Genomic DNA, 19,802 nt, shown 5'->3' with positions numbered 1-19,802 from the left:
TTTCTTCATAAAAATCTGGTTCAGCAGTACAAGATAATCAAGGTTGACTTGTTAATCCTCAAACTCCCCTGGAAGGTCTGTTGGTTGTTGGTATAATCCCCACTTAAAATGACTTGCCCAAGATCATCTAAGGAGTCCAAAACAATAGAGCTGAGGGAACTTAGCTTTCTAGTCTTGTGCTGTCATTTTTGGACTAACATGCCCAATATGTTTCTGTCAACCGCTGTCATTGATTTGGAAGTAATCCCCATAGACAACTTGAAACAACTTTATAGGAAAAAAGACTCCATCTTATGACAGAAAAAACATATTTTTTCCACTATCTGAAAATATTTACATAGAAGATGGTAATTAGATATCTTCTACCTTCACTAATAAAAGGAAAAAGAATGACTTAAATCTTAAGACTGATTTAGGTTAAATATAAGGAAGACAGTGTGAGAGATAGTATGGCTTAGTGGATTGAGAGTGTGCCTTGTCAGAAAAATCTGAGTTTCAAGAACAGCCTCCACAATGAATGTTAAAAATTGTTTTTACACATAATGGGGGGAATGACAAATTATTTATTTAAATTTAATTTAATTAATCTAATTATTTCATTTATTATATAGCAATATATTTATTATTATATTAAAGTATAATATATTAAATATATTTATTGTATAAATAAATTGGTTGATTTTAATTTAATTTAAATTTAAATTTTTTTTTTTAAAAAGAACTACGTCCCACATATAGTGGGTGTGTGATCCCAAGCAAGACACTTAATCTCTCAGTGTTCCCGTACACCTCTGAGCTGAGACTAGAAGTTGCATAACTAACTGATCTGCATTAGTAGAGAGAATTTCTTCACTGGGAGTTCCCTACATTAATGAAATCATAGGTCTGGCCAAAAGAAAAAAATGGTAAGGAAGACTGCTGACCATAAGAGTCTGCAATATTAGGACTTAATTCTCTGAAGATCTTTAAAACCAGTAGGGATACGACTGGCCTGTTTTAGGTCAACTTTTCCTAGATACAGGAACAGGAACTCCATGACCTATTAAGGTCAATTTCTAGCCCTAATTTACTTAAATATTTTGATAGTGGTTATATATGTAGCTCCTTCTTCAGGGTCATTGAGAGCAGCTGACTGATTGAGAACCACAGGGTCAAGCATTTTTCTAACCTGATCAAGGCTTCTTAACCCTTTTTGGGTCCTGGGCCCCTAGTCATCTGGTGAAGCCACTGGAGCCCTTCTGAGGATAATGTTTTTCATATATAAAATAAAACACAGAGAATTACAAAAGAAACCAAAAGGTAGTGAAATTTTTTTGCTCATCCAAGTTCACCATGAAATCTGTCCATGATCTACAAGTTTAAAACCCTTGAATTAAAGGAAATGTCTATCTTTTACACACACATCTTCCTCTTCTAGAAGTATCATATAAATCCATCCTTTTCTAACCAGGCCCAAGAACAAGATTTGACTCTAAAGTAAAGGACCTGATTTTTCAAAGACCACCCAAGGGGATTGTCTCTTTACATTACCATTGCAGAGAATATCATGTATCCTTCCTGATTTCCTGTAGAAAGAACACAGTTGTCAGGCCATGTAGTAAAGGACATTCTCTGCAAGAAGTTGAAAGTTATCCTTCATATGAGCCCTTTCCCCTCCAAATGCTAAGAAGATATTAGAGATATGATTTGTCCAGAGATTGTATAATTTGCCTTAAATGTTTGCTGTTATTAAAACCATTCTCATTCTGCCATGATTCTCCTCACAGCCAGGTTGCTATAATAAATAGCTACAGGCCTTTGCTCCTCTTTCCAAAATACTTGGCCCCTATTTGTTGGGTCCTCCTTCTTTCCTTTCCATGGTATATGAACCCAAGGCTTCCCAGGCTATAATTTCAGAAATAATTATCCAGAGTATTATTGTGAACCATCCTGATGGGGAAGGCATTAAAGGAAGGAAGAAGTTAGGGGCCATATATATGTGTGTCTGTGTTTGTGTGTGTTTGCACGCACGCAGAGGAGAATTGCTGTTGTCTGTACTGTGATAACCCATCTTTGAATGAATAGTTTGTCTTCATTTTGCATGAGTTTCTCCATTACTTCTGGCAAGATGAGATCACTTCTGCAAGACTGCTCAACTGAGACATTTAGCTATCAATAGGCTTTCACCAAATCAGATTGTGCCTATGAGCACCTCCTCGTGTTCTGTCTGTGGCTATTGCTACCTGGGCCATAGCAGGAGAGTGCGAATTATTTTAATATCTGAATAACTAGTCCCCTGCACCAACACTTTTGCGGCTTGGTTTCATGGTACCTTGGGGTAAAAAGTCTGCTGCTTGATTCCTGTTTCCATCCTGGAAAATTTAAGGAGAACACACAAAAACAATATGAATAAGAGTTAACATTTACATGGTACTTTAAAATTTACAAAGCACTTCACACATATCTCATTTGATTGACATTTCTGTATTATAATTACAGGTTTAGATGTTTCCTAACTGAAAGCAGAGATCAGGGGATGATATAAATGATCCATCATTCGGGGTGGGGGTGTGTGTGTATGTGTGTGTGTGTGTGTGTGTGTGTGTGTGTATGCAAGTATTAATGAGCTTTTTTGTAATCCTTCACCCAAGGAGTAGGAGCACATACCCTTAAGACATGGAAGGCTCATTCAATTAAAGCTGATTAAGTACCTTCTCTTTAAGCCTCTTTGTAGGGAGGGCAGGAATCTAAGGTCTAAAGTCTAGTAAGACACAGTATCAGCCCTCAGTGAACTTGTAGTATAATGGAAAAATGAGACATCTCTTTCTCACTATTTCTGGAACTCTGACCTTGAATGGTGCCTCTTCTCTGGGTGCCCTCTTCCAGTGCCCCATGAGTCATTTGTCCTTTGAGATACAAGCATTTAACATGAGTTTTGGATTCTGTGGCATGATATTTTCTGTAGAATGTGATATCCTAAATTGAACCTCCGTCCCAATTTGTCTGAGTTGCTCCAAAGCTGTTCTGTCCAGTTCATGACTAGTAGATATGTCCATAAAATTTTTGAGAGCTCAATCAAGAGAGTATGGTATAGAAAGAACTCTGGACTGGTGGCAGGAGATTAACTGATTCTAGTTCCAGCTAGGCTGCTTATTTCATATGTCTTTGCCTCCCTGGGCCACAGTTTCTTTGTGTGTAAGTTGGGTGGGTTAAGAATAGGCATCTTCAGAATCCTTTCCATTTGTAATGTTCTGATATGGATCTGAATTTGGAACTGACAGATTTCAAACGTCAAAGTTTACATTTTTTATAAAAAGATAGTGTTTTTCTGGAAATGTTTATTTTTTGAAGATGCTATCATATGTACCTCTGTGTGCCAGTGGTACAGAATATTATCCTCATGTAGAGAGGCAGCATATAGAGAGAAAATCTACTCGCTTGGTTGTAGGGAAACCATAGGTTCAAGTGACAAGCAGAGCTCCATGGCCCTAGTCAACATCACTGAACTCCTCAGTCCCTAGGTCTCTCTTCGACAGTTTCGGAGCATTTGTGGACTGTGTCGTGCCTCAAGGAACTGGCTATTCTTCAGACCAGTGAAATCATACCAGCCCACCCACACATGAATGAAGGAGGGCTGAGAGACCTGGGCAGAATGTTATAAGGAAGAATAGCAAGTGACATGTTCCCTGTCCACAGTAACATGCACCAGGCAAAGGCAATGCCTTGAAGCCTCTGCTCCACTCACCTTGAGAACTAATCATCTTCAGGGCAGCAAGGTGGCACAGTGGATAGAGCACCAGCCCTGATGTCAGGGGGACCTGAGTTCAAATTTGCCCTCAGACCAAACACTTGATACTTACTAACTGTGTGACCGTGGGCAAGTCACTTAACCCCAGTTGCCTTAAAAAAAAAAACAACTAATCATCTGGCTGTGGTAGGCCAGGAGGCCTCTTATTTCAGGACAAAATATAAGCTATGTTCTCTCTTCATGCTGTTTTCCATTCTGACCTCTGTCTCTACCATGCCTCTGAACTGAAAGTTTAAAACAGCAGAACCAAACCAAAGCAGACAGCCCAGTACTATGGCCCTAATTGAGTTCCTCCACCTACCCTCAATGGGTGCTTTTTTCTATTTGAATTTTCTTTATCTTTAACTATTCTGACCAGAAAACCACGAAACTGAGATTAGCAAAATGAAAGGAGCAGGTGTGAGTCAAGAATCAGTACCAATAGATTTGTTTTTAGAATGTAGTTTATGTACTGAAACAGCCAGGGAAACATTAGCTATTCTGGCCAGTTTACCCATTAAAAAGTGTCTTATGTACATTTGAACTAAAACTGGGTGAAATGATAGCTAGGGATTTGGGGGAAGAGGCAAGAAACATCCTTTCGTGGTTATAATAGTATATCTCTATATGCAGAAATTAACTATATAAAAGCAGGCCAATTGGGGGAATGGACAAATCAGGCTGCTGATGGTGACAACATCTGGTTTGCTTTACAGAGCCTCTGCGGTCCCCTTGGCCTTGTGCTTCTGTGAACGTGCTCCCTCATACTGGGTGTACAATACAGATTGGCCCATTTATTTAGACTCAATCATGGATTCTGCTGTGTTTTTGTACTCTACCTCTCTCCAGCTCAGATCTATCTGTCTAAAAGCCAGCCACTGCCACAGACTTCTAGGGATTAGATTCTGAGCAGCTAAAAAGCTGTAGGCAGTCCTGCGTCATAATCTTGGGCTAGGGCTTTGTGAGAAGCCAATCTATTTTTCTGAGCCCACTGCCTTCAGTTCAGTCCACCTACTGCTTCTTTCCCTGTTTTGTGTTTAATCCCCCCGAGTCAGTACACCAAATACAAAAATAGCCTTAGGCAATTGATGTCAGTGGTTATTTTGAATATCATTTGTATCACAAAAATTACCATCCGTCTATCAACGTGATTTAAAGTTCTTTGGATCCATTCTCACATGTTTTGAGAATACAGAAATTGTGAACTTTGCTCCAATTTTATAGTCAAATTCAGTCGGGAGACAATGAGGTACTGTGCGCAGTGACAGATATGGCCCACACCTCTCCTGGAGTCAGAGAATGTGGTTTCAGATCCTGACTCTGACCCTTGTTACCTGAGTGATGCTGGGCAAGCCATTCTCGTCAGGACTTCAGCTTTCTCTTCTGTAAAATGAGGGGTGGGACTAGATGGCCCTTAGCTCTAGGCACTAAGAGCACTAAGAGGGCATCCCTTCCAGTTCTAAATGGATGATTTAGATGGAAAATAGGACCTGGTATTCAAAAAGTCACCATAGACAGACTTTTCAGGAAGATGCATAAGTGACTTTAGTATTAAGATCTTTGTGACCTAGAATACTATTTGAATAGTCAATTCTTTCCATGGCCAACCTCTTTAAAGTGTAGATTAGTAAAAATTTTAAAAAATATACTTGAGCCTTCATAATTTTGATATCATTAACCTTGTGAAAATTTGTTCTTCCTCAAACCTCCCAATTTTGGGTACTATATAGTTGGAAAGTGGGGCACATTGCAGAATTTCCAGAAGCTCATTTTACCAAGCATGTTTTTTAGCTTTTGAAGGCTATGCTTAGGAGATAGCTGACAGGACCAATTTAAAAATTGCAGACCAAGGACAGGTGACAAAATGTCACACTAGCAACACTGGGCTGCATTAACCAAAATCACCAGATGTCACACACTTGATTCTATTTTTGCAGCTGATGAAATGGCAGTATTTGTTGGACAAAGGAGAGGAAGAAAGGAAGTTTTCTTATTTCGAAGTTAGATTCAGGTTATCTTTTTAGTGTGGTTGATTTTCTATTAACATGCAAACTCTCTAATCACTATAGAACTTGAAAATGGAATGAAATTAGAAACAGAATTATTGGTTTTATTAAAGACCATGGGAGGTTACATGATCTGGACAGAACTTTTTGGACATATTTAAGAGGAAAAATTTCCAAACTACACTCATAAAAATGGTAGATTCTGAGCTAACAGACAATGTGGTGATATAGCTCCAATCTGGGAGTCAAGGAGATTTGGATTCTGGTCTTGGTTATGACTTTAACTAGCTAGATCTGTGACCCTGGCTAAGTCAGTTAGCTTCTGTGAGCTTCAGTACCTCACCTCTCTAACCTTGGACGTTAGAACCAGAATCACAGGATGACAGAGTTAGAGTTAGAAGGGTTAAACCAGGGGTATCAAACTCAAACGGAAAGAGGAGGCTACTGAATCATACATAAGTATCCCTGTGGGCTGCTTATTAACTTAGAAAACCACATGGATTTATGTATTCCTATCTTTTTTTTTTTTAATGACTGTATCAATGCATTAAAATCAGATAGAAGCTACATTTTAATCTGGTTTGGGCCCATGTTTAACATCTTGGATCTAGACCAACCCTTCCTCTCTTCAATTTACAAATGAGGAAACTGAGGCCTAGAGAGACAGTCCAGTTAACCAAGGTCACACAGGAAAGTAAGTAGCAGAGCCAGGATGAGAACATAGGTTTTCTGCCTACAAAGCTATCACTCTTCCCACTGTGCCACTGGTTTATAACTTCCTTTCTAGCTCTAACATTCTGTTCACTCCGCTCTGATCCCAAAAAGGGAGGCAGAGTTCACAATGCTACTGCCTTCACCAAGCCTAACAATTCTATGGGCATCGTCAGGAAGGACATTAAACGTATGTGTGCGTGTGTGTTCGTGTACACACACACGCATGCACACATACATCCTTACCATTGTACAAAACACTGACTGATGCTCTTGGTGACTCTTTTCCTTCCTGTTGCTGTATCTCAAGGAGGACACTCCCAAAGGAGGTAAAAGTTTTAAGGACCATTGAAAAGGACACAGGATAGAGCTTCTTCTGGGTAAGGTTAGATGAAAATTTTGAGGGTACTTTGGTAGAGGAAGGTGAAGCTGAGAGAGATGTGATCACCCTTTCAAACATTATAAGGCAAGAATAGAGCAGATGTTGGTTTGTTGAGCAAATTCCAGAAACACTGGAACCAGAAGCCCAAAGAGAGGTAGCTAGGAAAATAAGACAAAGAACTTTTTTTTTTTTAATTAGAATTTATAAGTTCAAATCCAGTCTCAGACAACACACTTGACACTTACTAGCTGTGTGGCCCTGGGCAAGTCACTTAACCCCAATTGTCTCACAAAAAAACAAAAACAAACAAAAAAATAAATTAAAATTTGTAGGTTTCTGGAACTTAGTACCTCAAGATGTAGTACAGGCTGGCTTCAGGAAGGGTTTTTTGATATTTGGAGGCAGTAAATCCCTAGGGCTATTAAAGCAATGTAGCATTGTCTTGGGGCATATCTTTAATTTTTCTGCAGTAATCAAGGCCCTCCATAGACTCTCTCATTATTTCTGTTGGAACCAGGCTGTTGATTTATGATTAAAATTGCAAGATTTAAGTTCTTTTGACAGATTAGTTTTGAGTCCCAGTGGCTGATAGAGAAAGGTTTCATTGTGACTTCTAATAGGATGAAATGGGCAGACCAGTGGCCCAGGAGTAGAGACCTAGTGTGGAGGCCTGATTCTGCCACTAACTTACTGCATCACTTAGACTGGATTTTGGATTTCGTTTTCCTTTTCTGCAAAGTGAGAAGTTAGGACTTGATAGTCCCTTAGAAGCCCCCTACCTGTTCTAACAATCTGAGATTCTACACATGCCAAATTTGCATTGAAATAATTAGAAAGTAGTACTGCTAGCTAGTTTAGAGTAAATCATGGAGGCTATTGGGGTTCAGTGGAAATAACTCTGTATTTGAAAGCAGTTAGAAGAGTTGAGTTCAGTTCCCAGAACTGACCCTTAACCAGCTGCATAATCTTGGGCAAGTCACACCCTCTCTGGACCTCAGTTTCCTCATCTGTAAAATGAAGGCATTGGACTAAATAATACCTAAGTTCCCTTCCAGCTCTAAATCCAATAACATTCCATTTTTCCTATGTTACCGTGGCTTTAATAAACCTAAATGAACTCTTGATTATCTGAACCAGTGATTGGGAGGAGGAGCATTGATGTGGATTATTGAAAATTTTGTGTAACTGTTTCTACCTCATCCCCAGAAAACTTGTATAAGTTCATGTAAGGCCATGAGACTTCTCTCCATGATACAGTTTTATATATCGGGAAGCAGGGCCATGCCCACTCCTGCTCTAGGTGTCCATGACTCCCTTTTAGAAGTCTACTGAAATGACTTATGAGACTGATGGAGAAAAAGTGAAGCATATGAACTGAGCATAAATATTTTGAAAAGTACTTCTGCATCATTAGGCTAATTTAAAAAAAGGTATTTGAAACTGCTATTACTGTCTGATAACAGGAAATGATAATTCTTTAATAAGAGCCTATATGTTTAGAGAGTTTTATCCTTGTTTCTTAGAATTTTATGTGGAATATCTCACTTTCAATACTTATCATTTTTGTGTAGGAAATCTTTTAAAATGCTTTCCTCTATGCTTCAGAAATATAAATTTTATGGATAAGTCAATATTATATGCTCCCCTAGAGATTCAGTAACAGTAATTTAAACAGTACTGTCTCATTTTTTTGCTTCTTCTAGTGGAAGCCTTTTAAGTTAAAATCGAAGGTAGAACAACCTAAACATTGTTGGATAAAATACTGTTGATTTTTCTGGTCTCCCCTTCCCCAGCCCTCTAATGCTTTTCTGAAAACCATTTGTGGGATTTGGAGACCTGGGTTCTAATTCTGCCTGTAACCCATTCTGTGACCCCAGGCAAGTCACTCCCTTCTCTAGGTCTTAGTTCATTATATGTTAAATGAGGTAATTGGGTATTTATATCCCTTTCCTATCTAATTCATGATATTTTTGAATGGACTAGGGAAATGAGAAGGTGATTATAAGCAGGCTGCAAATATTAAATATAAAAGAAACAACAAAGCCCTTCTGTATTTTATTCTGTTATATCATATGGGTACTTTTCTACCACACTAAGAAACTGCCACCTTTTAGTTTTGACTTAGATCTTACTCAGAGGCTTGAGTAGGAAATTGACAAATTGTTCTATTGCCACTTTGCAATTCTTTTTTTTTAACCTACCAATAAGATGCAGAGAGGGTCCAAATATCTGTCTTTGCTTCTATAGTGTGGAATGAGCTTTTATTGATTTAAATGATTATTGGAATGCATGGGATTTTTTTGTTTGTTTCTAAACAGGATTGCTGAACTATTGCATAATGTTTCACCAACTGCTATGACCTTGTTTCAGAAAATGGCAATTCTAAATTGAAACTAATAATCTCTCTTTTGCTCTCTCTTGCTGTGTCTTTGTGTCTCAGTCCCTATCTCTGTCTTTTGAGTAAGAGGGCGTATGCCAGATTTCCTGGGGTCAGGGTTGGGGTGCTTTTGCTTCATTCTTCTCTCAAGTTCCCAAAGGGGTTTTAAAATGAATGATCCCCAATCTTTTGGTAATTGTTGACACACTTTCTATTGTTCTGTGGTATAATTTCCTTCTAATAAGTGAATAAATGAAAAAACATTTATTAAATGCTTACTGTATGCCAAGTATGGTGTCAAGGGCAGGCGATCTAAATAGAAAAAGCAAGATTGCTCTCAAGGAGATCACAGTCTTGCTAAGGGAGATAATACATAAGAGCTTGGCTTTGGGGTTGATGGGAAGATTAAAATACTCTTTTGAGAATTTTATAACCAGTCTTAGGGTCATTGGAGACCACCTGGCAAAGCCAAGAGTAAAAATCAGAGATTTAAGCTAAAAGCACCATTTCCAGGAACTATATTTTATGAATCTTTTAAGCAGAATAGCTAAGTATCTGGCTTCTGCTATTTTATTAGTCCAGAAGTGATTGTTCCAGCATTCTAGGAAGCTGCCAACAAAGACCATGTAGCAGTTGTGAGTACTTTAATTTAGGAAGTGTCAGCATGGTTATATGGTAGAATGGAGCAGTAAGTAGACTGTGAATCATCGAAGCTGAGAGCTAGGCCCTATTTGGCTACTGACTAGCTGTGTGACCTTGGACAAATTACTCCCTTTCCTTGGGATTTAGCTTCCTCACCCTATACAACCAAGGGGATTGAAGTGGATAGCCTCTTTCAGCTCTGAAATTCTATGATTGATTGAAATTATCTATATCTGGGTATGGCTAAGATGGTGGACTGAGCATAGAAGGACCCGGGCCATGGAAATTCTCTTAACTTTTCAGTGCCTCAAACAACTTTCTAACACCGTTATGGGGACTAAATAGATCTCTGTATCTGTATAGAGAAGGGAGTTCCCTTTATCTTTGAAACCACAGATGTCTCTTCCTCTTCCCAACTCCCAGTCTCCTGTCATGTACCAAAGATTGAGTACGTTATACTGTCTGTCTCCCATCTCTATTTTTTATAGTTGTATGCTAAATCAATGTGAGAATTCTGCCTTTTCTGTTTCCTCCAAGTATCAAAGTACATAACCTTTGTGTATGTGTGTCATTTTGTTACTTGGATCAAAAGGTCAAGGTGAGAGGTTAAATGTAGAATAAAAACTTAATCCTGAGTTGCATTTATAATTCTGGTATACTAATACATATTGAGGTCTGCTAAATTCTCAGAGCTTTGTGACAGAAGCCTGCGGCTTAATCTTAGGATGGGGGCATGGTTCTGAGACTTTGCATATGCATATTTTATGATTTTATTTTTAAAGCCTCTGTAATGGTTGTTTCCTCTAACAGATTTAAGATGTAAAACCATCTGTTTTATTGCTGTTTTAGCTCCTTGGGAATGTTCTTGTCTTGTAATAGTTGTGAGGCTATTAAGTTGAACATTTAGGCTTTTTTTTCCTTTCTGCTCACCAACATCTATTTATTTATTTATTTATTTTTAGGACGCATGGGAATAAATTTCCATCACCCAGGAACAGATAACATTATGGCACTTAACAGTAAGTGTTTGTCTGACATAATCTCTAAAAATAGAAGTCGTCTGCATATGTTTTCTAGTTTTTACAGTTGATTCATTGTAATTCAAAGCCTTTGGTGTTGACTATCGTCCTTGACTGTAGATTTTGGGTGTGAGGTGGAATACTAATGTGATTAGACACTAAACTTGTTTTGGGGATTGCTATTTGGGTATGAATTGGACTAGATGCTGCTGAAGTCTCTTTCAACCCTTCAAATTCTATGATGATTCAATTGGCAGCAGACCTGAAGATAACCATCTGCAAGAAAAGAAAATGAGTTTATTTACTGCTGCAGTAGAGTAAATAAGGTTATCGGAAGAAGACTGAGTGAAGCCCATACACATATCTCCAAGTGTGCATGTGTCTATTTGTTATCAGGCTCATTGTGTGTCACTCATTTTCATGTGTTCTGTATTTCAGATATATGATCCACCTTGCCATTCCTTACACAGGATCGTCCATGTCCTTTTTATGTTCCCATGCACAGGGCTACCCTCTGTGCCTGGAATGTCATTAGCCTCCTCACTTCCACCTTTTAGAATTCTTGGTTGTGATTAAAAGGGCACCTCTTCTATTAAGTCTTTCTTGATTTCTCCCTCCTCCCCGAAACTAGTGCCTCCTTCCCCCAAATTAACCTTGTGTTTATTCTGTATGTACTTCTGTGTATACACATTGTCTGTCCTGATGGAATGTAAGTTTTGTGAGGGAAAGGCCCCTTTCACTTAAGTCATTTTTGATTTTTGTTGTTGTTCAGTCGTATTTGACTCTTTGTGACTCCATTTGGGGTTTTCTTGGCAAAGATGTTGGAGTGGTTCGCCATTTCCTTCTCAAGTTTATTTTACAGATGAGGTAATGGAGGCAAACAGGGTTAAGTGACTTGACCAGAGTCACACAGCTAGTGAGTATCTGAGGCCAGATTTGAGTCTTTCTGACGCTAGACCCAGTGCTCTAACCACTGAACCACCTACCTGCTCCTTAAATAATTACGTCCCTGGAACCTAGTCCAAGACAGAGTCTCTTAAATACTCACTGGTCAATTGTCAGTAAGATGAGTATTGGCCAACAGTCTATTTTAGGCTTGGCTTTTGGTGAGTTTTATACATTTGTGGGATCACCATGATCTGGTTCTCCTTACCTATGCATGTTCAAAGACTTTTTGTTCAGTTCACCCAGGAGTGACCTCTTGCTCTGGACAATCAACATAGACTAACCAAACACAGAAGGAAATAACCCAAAAACCAAAGTGACTATTAATTGACAATGAGAAATATATGGGATGTCACGAAAGTCTTAGGGCAGTTTTACACCTATTAAAGCTTTAAGCTGCACTAAGACTTTTGGGACACCCTGTATCTTTCACCTTACAGCCCCCCATCTTTTCTTCCAGCAACATAGATAGTAGAAATTGCTTAACTGAATATTGAATGGTTTTTCCAAGCCATTTTGAGCACTCTTTGGCCACTTTAACATGGGTGGAAGCATGGTATAGTTTCAAGAGCAATGGTGGCTTAAGAATCGGGGAACCTAGATTCATGTCCTAATTAGGTTAGTAACTAGAAGTATGATCTTGGGCAGACCAGCTCACCTCTTAGGAGTTCCCTTACCTCCAAAATGAAGTATCTGGATTTATCTGGATTTATCTCTGAGGTTCTGTGAGCTCACCCATAATTTACAACCACATTCATGAATGTCACCTATGTGTCAGTAAGTCCTGAGGAATGAAAACTCAGTATTTGTTACTCAGGCCCATTGTAATGACTCTTATTATGAAAAAAACAACAACAACAAAAACCCAAAGATGATTAGAAATTGCTTCTCAAACCTTGTCCTGCTGAGCAGATTGCCAAGGCAAGCACTCAGACCCTACTTTGACCAAGGAAAGATAGACTGTGGAATGGTGTTGGTACTCACAATTCTTAAGTAGACTGTCATTCACAGAAGGTCATGATCATGCAGTAGTTCAGAAGCATCACCCTGATCCAGATTAAAACATTGTTCCTATCTGATTTCAATGTGTTGATGTAATAAAAAAAAGAAGGGTATAAACATGTGTGGTGTTTTAAGTCATTATGCAGCCCACAGGGATCCTTCTGTACAGCTTAGTGGTCCCCATTTCTATTTCAGTTTGACACCACATTTTCAAAGCATATGGATTTTTTTGACTATTTTTTGCATTAAACTCATTGCTAGTAAATGCTTTTATGCCCGTAAGTTCACAAATGTAACCTGGCAAAAATTATTTTTATCTTTAAAGCCCTCAAGATAAAACTATTTCCCTATGAAATTTAGCAGATGAAATTGTCAACCACTAACCTTCCATTTCTATAGCAGGAAATTAGGAAGGTGTTTTTCCTTTGTTTTCCTCAGTTGAGAATAAGGAAAAGATGAGGTTTGAGAATTATACAAACCTCAAAGTAGAAATTTAAACACTTTCCTATAAAAAATTCTTGGTAGTTTTTTTTCCCCTTTTCATATCTAAATATATGTTGCTGCTACTGTTGCCGTTTTTAAAACAGAATGAATCAGTAGGTTAAATATGTGCTTCACAGAGCTTTTGGAAATAGGAACTCTGGTGTAATAATAGAAACTTTATTGTTTGTTATTGTTATTAGCTTACATGAAGTCTCCAAAGGGACTTCTCAAGGTTTTGTTTATTTGAAGGCTTCAGCTTTTAAGTGTAGAACAAAAGGACGTGGAGTCTTCTTGACCCTAATGGCTTTCCCTATCACCTGTGACTTCTGCCTTTGGAAAAATGCCAGTTACTTGAGTGTTGATTAACTAAACTTTTATACTATCATCAGCTGTTTCTTGAACTGAGTTGTAAAGAGGGAAAACAAATTATTTGCTTCTTCAAGGTAAAGCTAAAATGAAATCTATTTACTGGTCATAGGATCATAGAGCTGGACATGACCTTGGAAGGACAAATAGCCCACTTCCCCTCATTTTACAGATAAGCAAACTGAGGCCCAGAGAGGTTAAATGTCTTGCTTCAGGGTCACATTGGAAGTAGATTGAACCCAAATGTCTCTTTCTAAATCCATGATCAAAATTTCACACAACTGTTCTGGGTGGGACTAGTAAGTCGAGGTAATAGAAATTCTAAGACCAAGTAAATTTTTTTACTCGTATTTTACTTAGTTGGAACCAATACATTTATTAGTCACACTTCTCTGTTGGCTGACAAAATTACGTTACTTTGATAAGTCATTCTAAAGAGACCCAAGTTTTTTGATAGAGATAAGAGTGTAGCACATTTAGGGTACAAGAATGTGTCTCCCTCATAAAATGAGTCTTATGTCACCAGATATTATGACCTTAAAAGGTTTCATTTACCTGTGTGATTTTAAGGCATGCCATTAAGTTCTTTACCTTTGAGGGAATATTTTCTTCTCCAGTTGGCAAAAAAGCGGATTAAATGAAATGACTAGGCAGAATTACATTCTCCCAACTTAAGGAATTTCTTCCTCTCTCTTTCTCTTTTTTCCCCAAATCTTATAACATAACTTAATCTTAAATGTGAGCAGCTAGGCAACACGGTGGATAGAGTACTGAGCCTGGAGTCAGGAACACTCATCTTCCTGAGTTCTAGTATCTAGCCTCAGATACTTACTAGCTGTGTGACCCTGGGCAAGTCACTTAACCCTGTTTGCCTCAGTTTCTTCATCTAATGTAAAATGAGCTAGAGAAGGAAATGGTAACCCACTCTAGTATCTTAGCCAAGAAAACTCTGAATGGGATCACAAAGAGTCAGATACAACTGAAAATAACTGAACAAGAAAACTTAAATGACTTCTATCTTGGTGTATGGTTGACTGGGAATAGTTTCCCATAATGTTAAATTATTTTTAAGCCAGTTACTATTTAAATACTTTTTAAAAAAGAAAACCACAGAGCTGTTAGAGTCAATACTTAATCCTCCTTCCTTTTGCTACCTAGTTGGATTCTGGGCTTCAGAGGTTACTAGCAGGGGGCTCTGGCCAGATGAAGATGAGTATTTCAGACAAAAACTCATCAAAAATCTCCCAATTGGATTTTCATCACGTAAGCTCCCTCCAAGTTCAAGGCATGGATCCCCACTGGGTGGCAAAGAATGTAGTTGTTTGGGATGGTGTATCATTATTTCTTTTACAAGGTACTTCATATTTATTTACAGAACATATAAAAAAATTCTGTGCTTTGCTTGTCCCAATTTCACAGAAACAGATCAAATCCGAAGTGATTGTCATCAAGAAGAATTTATTAAACTGCTAAATCATGCATGATACCATCCTGGAGCAGAGTAAAACAGATAAAACAGACTTTTTCTCTGCTCAGGATTTGAGCTTCTAATAATAATACAATATTTATGTAGCTCTTTAAAGTTTACAAAGCATTTCCCTCACAAGAACCCTGAGTGGTCACTTTTAAAGATGAGGAAACTGAGGCTCAGAGAAGTGACTTGACCAAGGTCATACCCTCTCAGAGGAGGTATGGGAGGTGCACTAGGTTGCCTTTTTAAGATAACTCTGATTCAGGCAATCACAAAAGGCATAAAAATACATAAGTAAAAATTACTTGCCTTGTCTCTATATCAAGGGATAAGTGCATTTGAAGGTTGTTAGAAGAGGTGTTCTAGAGTCTCAAGTTTGGCCAGAGAATGGTTGGGTCAAGCTGTTGCTTGCCTTCTGATTTTCACAGGGGTGGTACTCTGGGTGCTATTTGGGAGAAGGTCCTGATGTAATAGGATATTAAGGGAGAGGAATAGAAGGAATGGATGTGTGTTTAGATGTACATACGTGAGCAAAAGAAAATAGGTGTGGGGGGGAGCTGAACTATGATGTCATTGGTATGGGCAAGTTTCTGTAAGGAAACTCTGCCAGTGCAGGTGTGCAGTTATTCTGCAATTTACTGTCTTAAGTAGTTAGTATGGCATTGAGAGATTCAAGATCAGTCAGCCAGCAAGCACATAACCGTGTTCCAGGTAACACATAAAGTGTTAGGGATGAAAAGACAAAAGTGAAGCTATCTCTGCCCCCAAGAAGCTTACATTCTTTTCACACCTCATTTTCTTTATTTTTTAATTAACAAGCATTTCTTTTTCTTCCTTCCTCTCTCCAATTTAAAAGAAAAAACCCTCATAACAAATATCCTTAGCCAAGTAAAATTAATTTCCACATTGTTTCTGACCAGAAATGTGTGTCTTGTTCTGCATACTTAATCCATCCTCTGTCAGGAGGCACGTAGCATGGATCATCACCAGTCCTCTTGGAATTATGGTTGGTCATTGCATTGAGCAGAAATCTTAGGTGTTTGAAAGTTGTTTGTCTTTACAACGTTGTATATAAATGTCCTCATTGTTCTGCCTCCTTTATTCCAAACTAATTCACGCATATCTCCCTGGTGTTGTCTGCACTGACAAATTATTGTGTTATAGCACAATAATATTCTATTACGTTCATGTCGTATTTTGTTCAGCTCTTCCCTATATTATACCCTCCTCCCAGCTTGCAGTTCTTTGCCACTACAGAAAGAACTGAGATGATTATTTTCGTACATATGGCTTCAGGGGAGGCAAGGCAATATCTAAGAACATACAGAATACATACAAGGTACTTTTGGAAGGGAGAGCAGGCACTAGTACCTGGGGAAATCAGTATGTGTTGGGGGAGGACATGAACCAAGTTCTTCTTGACTTAAAGATGGTTCTCTTTGTCCCTTACACCATACTATCTAGCTTATTCTACGTATGATTTTTGTTTTGTTTTAAAATTTATTTTATTCTTAACTACCAGATAAAACGAGCATTTTCATTTGCAAAATAGAACAGAAAAAAAGATTATACATGAAATTATTAATTTCTATTATGTACAGTTTGCTTTTCATTTTAGTATATAATGAATTAAACAACTAACATATGCATATATGAATCATCAGTCATCACTATGCTTCTGAATGTAGTTAATTCAATATTGAACAGTCTTTGATTATCTTTCCTTTTCTCCTAAAGTTTCTTGCTTCTGGAAAATGGACATGAGAACCTAGGAAAATTCCATCTAATTGAAAATTTGGATAATTAGAATAGGGACTATATTAAAAATTAATTCTACATTCTCAGTAAATGAGTTTGTTAAGCAAACTGATGGTATAAAAAAGTTATTTGGGAAAGTGTTTAGACTCTTTGAGAGTAAATTTTTAAAGTACCCCAAGCACTTTAGAAAATACCACTTAGGTGCCCATTGCTGCTAGTATCCTGGCTGCAGTTCATCCGAAACCTTTAAAATCTAGTTCCCTAAGGACCTGTACTAAGTAACACCTTATTAGCCTAGTTCTATCTCTGGTTGGTATTTGGAAGTAATTAAACTGCATTTCTTTTAAAATATTCTATAATTAAGATTTTTCACTGATTCAACACGACCTTCTCAACAATTAGTCCAAATTACAAAATTTTATTGTAGGGAAAACCCTAAATAGAACATTGTGTCTTAATTACTGCTGCAGTTGCATTTGGGCTGTTGCTTGGATGTCTTGCTTCTCCATTTTCCCTTTTGATTTTCTTGAAGGCTTTCTCCCCCTTTAATTTTCACCATCCTTTCTCCTAATTAATGATAGACAGGTTCTAGTAGTGTTGCTGTTGTTGAATGATAGTGAGCTTATCATGTATAGCCCTGGAATTCTTCCATTGATATGCATGACCACTCGAGATAAGCCTCATAATACACAAGAAAAAACGAGGAAGTGAAAAATGCATCTTTCGTGACATGCTATCAAATAGGCAGCCTGTTCAGTTAGCTCATCAATGCCTGTATAGGCATTGCAGATAAACAGTTAGTTGGGCCTAGACTCAGTAGGAGGAAGAAATTAGACTGAAGTGCATTTCTTCAAGTGCAGGGAGTTTTGAATGATCCCAAATAAAAGTCATTTTTTTTTTAACATAGGTATTCTCCCATGAGGATGTAGTATGGAGATCTGGGTATCAGTGTCAGGAATAGTTATGTTCAATCTTGCTTCTGATGCCTGCTGGCTGTGTGATCGTTGACAAGTCACTCACCTCTGAGGGCCTGCCCCACCCTCATTCCCCCAGGCAACTCACTAAGGCTGTTGTAAAACAGTCCTAGTTTGCATTAGAGGGAGTTTCCTCATTATGAGTGCCCCCAAACCAGTCAGAAATCACAGGTCTGGGTGTCCTGTCCCCTTTCCCCCAGCCAGATTCTCTCAGTCATTCTATGTGGCTGTGACTCATAGAACATCCACAACCTCAAGTAGACTTGAAATTGCAGGTGACTCAAAGGACAAAGATTAAGTAGGCTTATAGCTTATTAGCTTATTACCAACAATGACTTGCAGGTCAAAAGTAATGCAAAAGATCTTATCAAGGACTTGCATGACCAGAAATGAAGGTGGGCTAGTCACGTATTATGGAAGAAGCATAACAGCCTTGGTATTAGACTTGTAACTGTGAAATATCAAAAGATTGAGAGAAAGGCTTCCATTACATTGAGTGGCTCCTGTAGGAAGGATTCATGAAAGGATGTAGGCCAGAGTTATATAAGAGGAGAGGGTGTGTCTGTACTGGTTGGTGAATGGGGGGTGGAGGGAGGGACAGTATTAACTAGAGTGAGATCACAGCTCCATGAAAGGTTAAGTCCGTCTTGTTGTCATAGAAAGTGATGGCAGCAAGCTAAAGCTGGCTGGCCAAGAATGGCCTTTGGGTAATTGTTCATTTGTTGTGCAGGTTGGTCAACATTGCCATCCTTCCTGTTGTCACTGTTGACTGCCTTGCCATAAGAATTGATAGCTAGTATGTTCCTTTCTCCCCAGAGTATCATAAGGAAATGGAGTGTAAGTGTGACATGCCTCATTCAATGATATAAGTCGTCTCTCCAAATGTATCTGATTTGTGAATGACCCAAAGTGCCCAACTGCCAAAGGATCCCCAGGAGATCACTGCAGCTGGTGTTCTTACTGTCTGAAGGAGCTGATAATACACACACACACACACACACTTGAACCCCAACTTCCCAAAGGGCTCTTCCTGGTTTGGGAAGCTGCCAGAGGCCTTCCTTTTTAACTAGAACACTTGTTTCACATGTACAACTGGGATACATCTCATCATTTTCCCTGCCAATGTGCCAAATGTTCCTCTCTGCTTTCCTCAGTTATTTCTCCAAAACTGAGAAATATTTGTAGTCAGAAGGAAAACTTTGTTGACCTGACCTCATTATACAATCATACCATCCATTTTCATCTTGGCTATTTGCTATTACTCATCATTTTTTTGGGTAACACATATGTATATAGATAGATAGATGTATAGATATATATAGAGAGATATAGATATAGATATACACATGCACACACAGAGACACATATATAATCAAAACAAATTTCCATATTGGCTGTATTGGTTATATCCTATATAAATATATGCATATATATATGTACATATATATACACACACATATATGCATATACATCTATACATAGCATGTGTGCATGAGTATCTATGTTTCAATCTATTTTATGAGTCCTCCACTTCTCTGTCAGGAGATGGTTTGCATGCCTCATCATGTTAATAATAATAACTGGCATTTATATAGCACTCACTATGTGCCAGGCACTGTGCTAAGTGCTTTTCAAATATTATCTTATTTGATCCTCCCAACAGCCCTGGGAGGTAGGTGCTGTTATCATCTCCATTTTACATATGAGGAAACTGAGGCAAACAGAGGTTGTCACTTACTCAAGGTCTCATAGCTGTGCAGGTGTCTAAAGCTGGATTTGAACATAGATCTTCCTGACTACAGGCCCAGAGTTCTATCCACTGTGTCACCTGTTACTCATCAATTCTTTCCCTACTCTTTGCCAGCCTTGTCTTTCCTAGAATCTCTAGCATGTACAGAGG

General features: G+C 38.3%; 1 protein-coding gene across 6 annotated transcripts in view; it reads left to right on the top strand.

Moving 5' to 3' along the window:
- Positions 1-19,802, top strand: part of CPEB3 (cytoplasmic polyadenylation element binding protein 3) — a 229,460-nt gene that overhangs the window by 97,661 nt on the left and 111,997 nt on the right. For all 6 annotated transcript variants that reach the window (XM_027839883.1, XM_027839884.1, XM_027839882.1 and 3 more), the window contains one exon: positions 10,847-10,903. In XM_027839883.1, coding sequence (XP_027695684.1) covers positions 10,847-10,903 — 57 coding nt within the window. The remainder of the gene's footprint in view (positions 1-10,846; positions 10,904-19,802) is intronic.

This window comes from Vombatus ursinus, unplaced genomic scaffold (assembly GCF_900497805.2).
Source record: "Vombatus ursinus unplaced genomic scaffold, bare-nosed wombat genome assembly UNPS02014833.1, whole genome shotgun sequence".
Taxonomy (NCBI): domain Eukaryota; kingdom Metazoa; phylum Chordata; class Mammalia; order Diprotodontia; family Vombatidae; genus Vombatus; species Vombatus ursinus.
This window is presented reverse-complemented; position numbering and strand designations above follow the sequence as displayed.